This window comes from Mus musculus, chromosome 12 (assembly GCF_000001635.26).
Source record: "Mus musculus strain C57BL/6J chromosome 12, GRCm38.p6 C57BL/6J".
Classification (NCBI taxonomy): Eukaryota; Metazoa; Chordata; class Mammalia; order Rodentia; family Muridae; genus Mus; species Mus musculus.
The window spans coordinates 13,627,762-13,638,908 of NC_000078.6; the positions used below are offsets into that span (position 1 = coordinate 13,627,762).

Consider the following 11,147-nt stretch of genomic DNA (forward strand, 5'->3'; position numbering starts at 1 on the left):
GTTCTTGCCTGAGAAATGCAGGCAAAGAGAGAAAAAATGAGGCATGTGCACTGTGGGGTCAGCATCTAGACAGAGTTGGTGAGGGGCATAGAAATGCACTGAGTCCGAGGAAGGAATGATAGCCTTCTCATAGCTGGGAAGAAGTAAGGAGTGTTCCCATCTTCTGTCTCTAAGATGAGTAAGAACTTGCTGCACCCGTGATGGTGGGTACCATCCCTGGGGTTCTCTACCCCATGTTTACTAGTGCCTGAGGTCCCGCTTAACCTATAAAGTGGGATGATAGTCTTACCAATCATAGAGATGGAGGGCTGTAGCATGATTCTAAAAATGTTCTTGTGAGAGACACTGCATATTGGCTTTACTCTGCTTGTTTCGAGAGCTTGTGAGCTCCCTGTGCCCAGCATCCCCAAGCCTTTGCTTTTCTCACTCTCAGAGTGGCTATGGCTCCCCTCAGTTTTCCCAAACATAGGAGACCTACCAATATATCTCATCTAGCTCATCCCCCAGGCTAGTTCACAATCTCTCAGGTATTCTTAACCAAGAGGACAGCTCTTTTGGTCACTGTGAGTGGGTCTCCATCTTCACAATAGTCCTCACCTGACAGCATGCCTGCCCCAAGATATGTCTCTTCAGTTTTCTTTGACTCCAGGATGAACCCCACACAATACATATCCCTACATGCTTCTTAATACATTGCACCTTAATGTAGTGGCAGATCACAATAGGCTATTGCTACTCATAATTCTTGTGGATCATTGTCTTAGTTAGGGTTTTATTGCTCTGAACAGACACCATGACCAAGGTAACTCTTATAAAGGACCCATCAAAGCTTTCTTCTTTTGATTAAGTCTAGGATCTCAGCCTATGGGATGGTACTGCCCACATTCAAAGTTAGTGTTTTCCCTCTTAAGTAAACCTCTTATGAAACACTATCAGAGACACATCCAAAGGTATGTCTCCATGCTGATTTTAAATCCAATCAGGCTGACAATCAAGCTTAACTATCACACATGGAGATCATTCATCATCATTGTGTTATATCTGGGAACTGGGATCCTCTGACAATTTCTTCTCTTTTCTACTGTCTTGGCTAGAATGACTATATGCCTGGGCTCTTTTGGAGTGTAAAGTCTAGTTAGTGTCATGTGGTTTCTCTACTCATGCTTGTCCCTTCCTTCTGCAGCAGAGTGATCAGACAATGGGCAAAAATCAGTTATGGAACAGCTCATACCTAACATGCAGGGAGAAGGTCTAAACCCAAGTGTTTGTATAGGGCATGCTGAGTCACTGGGGCCATCTTTAGAGATGTCCTTTCACAGTACAAGTGGTCAAACCAAATCTTGCATGCCTTTGTCTAACCTATGAAGAACTTTCTGAAGCGTTACTACAGTGAGCATCATTGACAAACATGACTAATGACTATGACTGTCGGGAATAGCCTTAATGGAAGACACCATGGATGATCAATAGTCTCAGAGACCATGTAAAACCTGTGGAGATAATCTCTACCCAGGGACAGAGTGGCAAAGGCCTTTTGGAAGAAAGGAACAGAAAGTAGAGAATGTCTAGGGTGAGATGAAAACAAATAGTTTCTTCCTCATATTCCTGATAAACCCAGGAGATGTGTGATAAACAGCTTGGGTGTCTGCATTTCCATATAAAAGTGTCAACCCTGGCTGCCTGAAGGGCCCTCTAGTTTGTAACAAAGCACTGAAACCCAGTGAAAGAAAAGAAACCTGGTGGTATTTAGGGGGCTTGAGCAAAAGTTGGACAGGCTGATCATGTGGCCTGCTCACAAGAGCAGGAGGAGAGTATGTGCCACCCCATTTCTCTACTGTTTTAGTTCCCTGACCATGTACCTGGTGCTACCAGATTCAGAATATGTAAAGAAGTGTTCTTCCATGGAAGGGGTTCTGTGAACAATATGTTCAGAAAAATAACATATGTATTCTAAAGAAGGGTTCTTCAGCTAGCAGGACATCAGAGTGGATGGGGGTATCTAGTTCTTCTTAGCTCAATTACAGAAATGACAAGTTTTACAAAAGTCAAAATATTTACTTCTGAGATAAGCACCCTAGTTAACTCTGTCACCTTGACATAGTCTAGAATCATCTGAGAGTCTCAACTGAGGAGTTGGCCTGTGGGCATGTCAGTTGGCAGTTGTCTTAATTGGTAATTCACGCAGGAGGTTGCCCGCTGTGGGCAGTATCATTCCCTGTGTTGGTGGTTCTGGGTTATATAAGAAGGCTAGCTAAATATGACCCTGGGTTAGAAAACTTGCATGCAACATTACTCTAAGGTTTCTACTTGTAGCTCCTGTTTGGGTTCTTGCTTTCTCTCAACTTATGACCTAGAAGTGTAAGCATAAATAACCAATTCCTCTCTTAAATTGCTTTTGGTTAGAGTTTTATCACAGCAACAGAAAGAGAAGTAGTGCAACAGCCAAACATGGATGCAGGAAAGCAGGCCACACAATCGCCTTTGTGGAAATTTATGGGACAATGAAACAGAGTGGTCCAAGGTATAGAAGAATATGACTGCACACACAGAGAAGTACAGTAGCTGCTGGTATTGCATGTAGACTCAAACTCTATATCCCGTGATAGGATGCCACTTTGTGGAGACCATTCTCTACTTCTACCTTTACAGGAGTTCTTGAGCTAGAACTCAGCTCATTTCTCTCGCACAGCAAGTTCCTTTACCTACTGAACCATCTCACCTGCCCTTGTCTTGCTTTTCAACCACGCCAAATGACTGAAGATTAGATTAGGGTCCTTCAATAGGCATGGGTAGATTATAAGGTGGTTAAACAGGTTTGGCTACAGTCCCCTCTATGGTTATCTTAAAGATTATTCACAAAGATTATACCCTAGCTTGATAGTTGAATTGGTATTTATTACAAATAAAATATCAAACACTTTCTATCTTAGTTTACTTAATGTAATCAGGTCTTGCCCTGCAACACATGGTGTGAAGTAAATCTACCTAAATAATCAAGCAGAAGTACCATAGCTAAAGTACTGTTTATTTTAGCATCTTACTTCCTAGTTACATTCTCCCAGGTTATAGATGCCTTGTATTCTTCAGAAATTAAAACCATTTTTCCCAAGGGCTACAGAGGCAGGCACAGCTTGAAGTACCTCATCTCTCTAATGCTGGTGGGAAATCAAGTGTTTCCCCACCAGGAGCTCCTCACTGGGTATTTGTACTATAATTCTGGAGCCAACCAGGACACTGGAACCATGGCATTCAAAAGAAGACAACTGAATAGGACTGGACATTTTAAAAATTAAAATATTTTTCAACATGCCTGTCGTAGTCAGGGTTTCTATTCCTGCACAAACATCATGACCAAGAAACAAGTTGGGGAGGAAAGGGTTTATTCGGCTTACACTTCCATACTGCTGTTCATCACCAAGGAAGTCAGGACTGGAACTCAAGCAGGTCAGAAAGCAGGAGCTGATGCAGAGGCCATGGAGGGGTGTTCTTTACTGGCTTGCTTGCTCTGGCTTGCTCAGCCTGCTCTCTTATAGAACCAAGACTACCAGCCCAGAGATGGTCTCACCCACAAGGGGCCTTTCCCTCTTGATCACTAATTGAGAAAATGCCTTACAGTTGTATCTCATGGAGGCATTTCCTCAACTGAAGCTCCTTTCTCTGTGATAACTCCAGCTGTGTCAAGTTAACACAAAACTAGCCAGTACAATTGACCCCTTGTCAACTTGACACACAAACACATCACTAGTAAGCCTCAACCCTTACATTCTTATTCATCCCCAAGGTCTAAATAACTTTAAAACTCCCACAGTCTTTACATATTCTTAAAATTTCAATCTCTTTAAAATATCCATCTCTTTTAAAATCTAAAGTCTTTTTACAATTAAAACTCTCTTAACTGTGGGCTCCACTAAAATAGTTTCGTCCTTCAACAGGGAAAATATCAGGGCACAGTCACAATCAAAAGCAAAAATCAATCTCCAACCATCCAATGTCTGGGATCCAACTCACGATCTTCTGGACTCCTCCAAGGGCTTGGGTCACTTCTCCAGCCTTTGTAGCACACACATCATCCTCTAGGTTCCAGATGCCTGTACTCCACTGTTGCTGCTTCTCATGGTGGTCATCTCATGGTACTGGCATCTCCAAAACACTGCATGACCCACTTAGTCCTGGGCTGTCAATTGCAACTGAGGCTGCACCTTCACCAATGGCCTTCCATGGCCTCTCACAGTGCCGAGCCTCAGCTGCTCTATGTGACCCCTTCATGCCTTCAAAACCAGTACCACTTGAGTGACCCTTACACATTACCAAGTCCCGTTGCAGCAGGAGTACAACCTTGCCTATCTCTGGAACACAGTGTCTTTGTGCTGAAAACACTTCCCAGAAGATGTCACCTCAACGATGCTGGTCTCTTCTTAATCACCACTAATTTCTTAGCTCCAGCTAACCAGCATCAATAGTCCCAGTAATGCAAAGGTTTTGCTTTAGTAGTTCTGGTATCTTGTTAATCACAGCTGATTCTTCAGCCCCAGATAACCAGAACTACAGAATGTTCACAATCAAAACAGCAATGGCCCTGAAAAGAGTCTTTAATTTTCCCTCTGAAATTTCACAAGCCAGACCTCCATCTTCTACACTGTTCTCAACATTATCTTCCAAGCTCCTACATAACATCTGACAGAGCTCTTAACACCGAATGGATCTTCTAGCCCAAAGTTCCAAAGTCCTTTCTCAGTCCTCCCCAAAACATGGTCAGGTTGTCACAGGAATACTCCACTATGCTGGTACCAATTTGTCTTAGTCAGGGTTTCTATTCCTGCACAAACATCATGACCAAGAAACAAGTTGGGGAGGAAAGGGTTTATTCGGCTGGCTTACACTTCCATACTGCTGTTCATCACCAAGGAAGTCAGGACTGGAACTCAAGCAGGTCAGAAAGCAGGAGCTGATGCAGAGGCCATGGAGGGATGTTCATTACTGGCTTGCCTCCCCTGGCTTGCTCAGCCTGCTCTCTTATATAACCAAGACTACCAGCCAGAGATGGTCTCACCCACAAGGGGCCTTTCCCTCTTGATCACTAATTGAGAAAATGCCTTACAGTTGTATCTCATGGAGGCATTTCCTCAACTGAAGCTCCTTTCTCTGTGATAACTCCAGCTGTGACAAGTTGACACAAAACTAGCTAGTACAATGCCATATTTATATTACAGGCATTGCACACAAATATAAGTAAATTGGGGAACTTGAACAAACTTTGTACACATCCCTGGTTAGATTCACTGTTAGTTAATTGCTTCTAATTGATTTAAATACAAGTCACTGGCTGGCATGTGGCTCACCTTTCCTGAATAAGTCTAGATATCAGCCCTTATTGAAGATGCTTCTCATTACAGGAAATGGAGACCTTTGAAGAAAATCATCACTGGATACAATGCCGAGTTCAATGAGTCATGGAGAGTACAGCTCCAAAGGATGTATCTACATCACAGGTCCTGTATCTAGGGTTCATGTATCCTGGAGCATTGCAGAAAAATGGGTGGAAAGAGAATAAGAGCCAGAACACCAATGAGGCTGCTGTGCAACAGTCTCTCCTAGAAATGCCTGCATAAACAACACTGGAAATAATAGCAATAGCAACGGACATGTTAACTTGGAAGGGCAAAATTTCATGTGGTCCCATTCCTAGAAAAAGAACTACAGGTAAGTACTGACTGCTGGGAGAAAGAAAATTAACCTTTCCCAGGAAGGAGTTCCCTTATTTATTACAGAGTGATCAGCGTGAAGCTACGCTACATATAGAAAAACAACAGAAAGTCACCACATTTTATATATATAATATATAGTGCACACACACACATATATGTAACAAATGTATTAAAAGATATAGAGATTAATGACTTGATAGGGGGCATGGAAGGGGTTCCAGGGAAGGTACTTGCTAGAGGGAAGGAAGAAAGGGGAGAAGAGATGTAATTCTATTTCAATTTAAAAATAGAAAAAAATCAACAATTTTAGATGGGTAGTGTGGCTTACAGTAGTTTTGCTGTAATGCCTTAGCTTGTGAGGCATGGTGGGAGAGTTTTCTAGTACTCCCTTAGAGACACAGGGACATCCATGGTCTAGTTCAAACTTCTTGACACCAGCATCTTTTTGTTTTGTGTGGCACTCATGATCCTTGTGTCTTTTTTGACATCAGAATGCTCCCCACCCCAGAGCTCTTCTGAACAAGCTTGCTCTATGGAGCTGTGCGGCTTGATTATACGTGTGCAGACTGCCAGATTCTGCACTTTATTCTACACCCAGTCAGTCACTCTTCTCTTGCTCCTCCCCACTTCTTTAACTCTTGAGTCCCTAAATCTTATCTTTGTAGACATATATAGAGGCTCTCTGAACCTTCTGCTAGGCTGCCTCCTTTTGCAAAACTTGTCATTTCAATATTACTCCAAACATGCCTGGTTGAGTACTAGTAGTTCCAGACTCTGCTCCTGTTGAAGAGACAACTTATATCCCGTTCAGGTGCTTATCACCAAGCCTTAAGTAAAGATAGCCATCTCTCTCTGCACCACACTGTACAGAAAACTACATGAAACAAACATAGATTGCAACAAGCTACAAAAAAGGGAAACCCTTGCGACCCACCACTGCCCTTGTCAGGAGGAAGAGTTTAAAGTCACCTTAGATGCCTTAACAGACCATTCGCAGTCTCTACTAGAGAATCAGGTGACCATCTGAGGAACGGAATCAAGAACTAAAATGCATTACCTCTGCTTATTGCTGTGTCTGTGGTGCGTTTTGTCTCACATGCTGCTGTGAACTCAAGGAATATTCTGCTTATTTCCAGAACTGCAGCTCAGTGAAGTTCAAGTGCATTTCTTACTGACAGATAGTAAAGAGTATTATATACAGATGGGACCCTGCTTGGTATGAGAGGAGGTATCTGGTGGACTATAGAAATGTAAACATGGCCTTCCTAATGCGGTTTTAATGGGCTTCATTTCTGGACATTAACCAGAGTTTTCATTGTAAGTACTAAAAGATTTGTTCTCCAGGCCAATTCTTCCCTTTAGAATTTCGCTAAAGATTTGACCTCAACCCCTACGGTTCCTTTATTTTCTTGTTCCAGTGAATTGATTCTCTAGTTTGTGAGTTCTGGAGTCCATGTGGAGTGGTATTTACCGCATTTTAATTGATTGGATTGCCTTGGTCAGCATTAGGGTTGATTTTATATGAGATCCTAAACTCACCCGAATGCCTGGATGCTAAGACTTAAAGCTCTTCTCAGATAATGATGGAAGGACATGGCTCCCTCTCTTCTCTGTGTTCATTATGAACTGGCTGCATTTTTTGAGCCTGACAGGAGGCAATTGATTGCAGTTTCCAAAAGCACACACCCCACACTGGTTGGTATAAGTCCTTTCCTTTCAATAGCTTTTCTGGTAAATATTGCTAGCTCCCTGCCTTGGTCCAGATAAAGCCTCTATAAGCCTGGAGTGCCCTTTCCCTGGGGTTCCACCTCTCCATTTGTTCACTAGCTTTTCTAGAACTATGTAATTGTAAAGACTAGAAGTCTAGAAGAAACTCCACATTGCCTTGGGTTCAATATCAAATCTTCGTTGGTGAGGCAATAAAGATAATGTGATAGAAAGAACATAGCATCAGGGTGGGAAAACTTGTATGTCCATATGGTGATCTTCTTACTGCGGCATTAATGTAAACAAGTTATTTCCCTCTATAAACCTCACAGTGGCAATAATTAATAATAATAATAATAATAATAATAATAATAATAAATATTCTATGACTCTTGTATATACCATAGAATTAAATGCAGTAAATTAAAAATTTGTGGCATGGGCAGAGGCAGTGGGTAAGAATTCATGAATACCTGAATTCAAATCCCCAGCACCCATGTAAAAAAGTCAGGTGTGGTTGTGCATGTTCACCTATAACCCCAAAATTATGGGGTGTGGTCAAAGATAGGCAAAGTACTGGAGTCTGCCAGCTGTTAACTCTGCTTCAGGTTCAATGTGAGACCCTGTCTCAAGGCAAATGAGCTAGAGAGTGATGGAGCAGGGCATATTATGTCTTTCTTTGGCCTGTACACATGCATGGGTTAATGCATTAGTGCACACATACCAAACACACAATACATAAATTTAATTGATTAATTATAAAATTTAAAATATACGTCACATTGTTTCACATAAAATTAAACATACATATGTCATGTGACCCTTGATTCGACCTCTTAGAAGATACTCCATATGAATACATTCATAAAAAATTTACACACAAATGTTGATGGCAGCTTTAATTAATAATAGAACCAACTTGCAGCATGCCCAGAGTCCATTAACAGGTCAGCCAATAAGCAAATTATGGCATAGATGGTCCCCAACATATGATAGTTCAGCAATAATATATTTTAGTTTATAATGGAATATATATTTGGTAGAATCCATATTTTAAATTTTAATTATTTTATTCTGGTCACATGTAGCACCATACAATGCCTGCAACCCATAGCTTTCAACCAGCCACACAGTCACATAGATAAATCCTACAGTGTTCTGTGTGTTCATTTATGATATTTGATAGACAATGCGTGTTCATTATGATAGTGATCTCTTATTTACTTTACTTTCAGCTTAGCATGTGTTGATCTGGAAGTAACTTTTTTTGTACATTGGTAGCACTTCCACATTCAGCCAGTGCAGCCATTCAGCTGGTATTTGTAGCAATATGGCCGATAACAAGATAGGTAAAGACACTTGCTGCCAAACCGGAAACTTGAGTATGATCACCTGGTCCTACATGGAGGGAAGAGTGGATAGGATCCTGAAAATCGTTCTCTCACCTACACATACACATGCACGTTGTGGCACACATGCACCTGTACACACACACACACACACACACACAATTGAATAAACAAATATGTAGTAAGTATAAACAAAAGTGTTATGCTCAGAGCAAGATGCCAAATACAGAAAACTGTACTTTGTCTATTCTGTGATTCAACAAACATTCTAGGAAAGACAGATTAATTAATAAGTTAGTGGTGACCTGGATTGAGGCAAGAGAGCTCATTAGGAAAGGGCCCAAGAGATTGCGTGTGTGTGAATGCATGTGTGTGTGTGTGTGTGTGTCTGTGTGTGTGTGTGTGTGTGTATGTGTGTGCCCTTGTGTGTGAGAGATGGGGTAGGGAGGGAATTCATCAGTATCTACTTGTATGTCTCGAGAAGGACTTGCAGTTCATCAGGTTGGCTAGGCGGTCTCTCCATTGAGCTTCAAAAATCAAGTCTACCTGCCTCTCTCTCCTGAGTACTAGAGTTACAGAAATGTTCCAACATCTCTGACTTTCATTAAATTCTGGGGATTTGAATTCAGACCTCAAGCTTGTACGGTAGGCACTTTATTGACTGAGCCACCTCCCCAGCCCTCAAGGAATCTTTGAATGATTGTGATGGTGGTTTCCTGGGAATGCATAATGGTCAGAATTTACAGATGGTGACTTCAAATGTGAATATGTATGTAAATGTGCATATGTATGTATGTAACTGTGCATTGTATGTAAATGATACACTAATAAAGTTGATTAAAAATATCTAGTCCAATGTTCAAGAGTACTTGTTGTTCTTTCAGAGGACCCACATTCTGTTCCTATCACCCATACCAGCTAGTTCTTGCCCATCTGAAACTCCAGTTACAGAGGTTCTAACTCATTTGGCCTCCACAGGCATCTGTACACATGTGATACAAATACAGACAAGCAAGTATGTACACATAACATAATAAAAATAAGCAAACCTTTAAAAATCCTGGTAAAATATGACATGTACTAAGTTCTCAATAAACATTGTTTTCCTTTCCAGTTGGGTGGTCCTGGGAATAGGACACATCACCTTATACTCATACTGATACTTGAGCTACAAAGTGTGTGACTGAGCCAAGCCTGAGTTTTAAACTGTCTCTCATACTTCTGACCATCCTGGATACTCCCAGCTAGCTTTCTGCTTTCTATAAAAGGCTTACTTGCCTTAGTCAGCTTGGACTGTCTTAAGAAATAACACCAGAATACTAAGGACTCAAATATATGCATTAGTGTCTCATGCTTTGGGAGGCTGGAAGACTATCCATCATTAGGGTACTAGCATGAGTGGTTTTATAAGGGCACTGTATCTGGCTTGTAGTTGCTTTCTGGATCATCCCACACACAGCCTTTTCATCCAGTGTGTGTGTGCAGCTTTATTACTTTAATATGGCCACCATTCCTCTGAGATGAATATATCATCTTCATCTAATATCCATAATCTCCTACAATCTCAGTCTCCAAGTACAGTTGCCTGTGAGATCAGAGATCTGCTGAAATTTACAGAGACATTGGAGCTTGCTCGGCACCCATGCTGGTGTTGAACTAATAATCTTCTTGCTTCAGACTTCAGAGTTCTGGGATTATAGGTGTATACCACCATGTCTCACTCAAATGCGCATTTGGGGTACTGATATATACTCCCAAGCTCCCTTGCAAATTATCATAGTTGTGTTTGGAATCATTTCTCAAAGTGTGCCTCTGGGATTAAGTATTGTCACTGAATGAATCTTTGGTGTCACTAGCCTTCCTTTGTGACTTTTATTCTTGCTGTATAAATATGCCATTCTCTCTTGAATCACTGTTTTAGGATATGGTTCTAGGAGAATCAAAACTAAGATATCTGATGTGTCTTTATAACTAACTGCAATTCAAGCCAGAAAGCAGGGAGATCTAATGGATGCACATACCAGAAGTGACAGCAGAAGGACCAACCAGAGGGGAGAAGGTTCTGGTATAATAATCTAAGACTGTTTTTGGAAGGAGTAGAGTTTGAGCACACATTGGACACACAATGCGGACAAGTATGTAGGCAAGGCTAATGGACTGTAGAGGAGAAGAGGGAAGATAATATGAATATATGTTGGGCATACAACATGAATTGATTGAAGTCTATTTTCTTAAGGATATCATGGTTTGACAGGAAATGGAATGATTGAAAGTTGAAACCCTTGTCACCTGACTTCTCTGGATTCCCTGAGAAATCTCTCCAGGGTACACAGGCTGGAGACAGCCCTCAGTGTGGATCTCATGACAAAGCTGAAATGACAGGGAA

General features: G+C 41.4%; 1 protein-coding gene across 1 annotated transcript in view; it reads left to right on the top strand.

Moving 5' to 3' along the window:
• The window catches only part of Nbas (neuroblastoma amplified sequence), a 368,280-nt gene extending 358,661 nt beyond the window's left edge, over nt 1–9,619 (top strand). Inside the window, exon 52 of the mRNA XM_011243895.2 lies at nt 5,394–9,619. Within this exon, the coding sequence (XP_011242197.1) occupies nt 5,394–5,447 (54 nt within the window). The 3' untranslated portion in view covers nt 5,448–9,619. The remainder of the gene's footprint in view (nt 1–5,393) is intronic.
• Nucleotides 9,620–11,147: the final 1,528 nt, after the last annotated feature.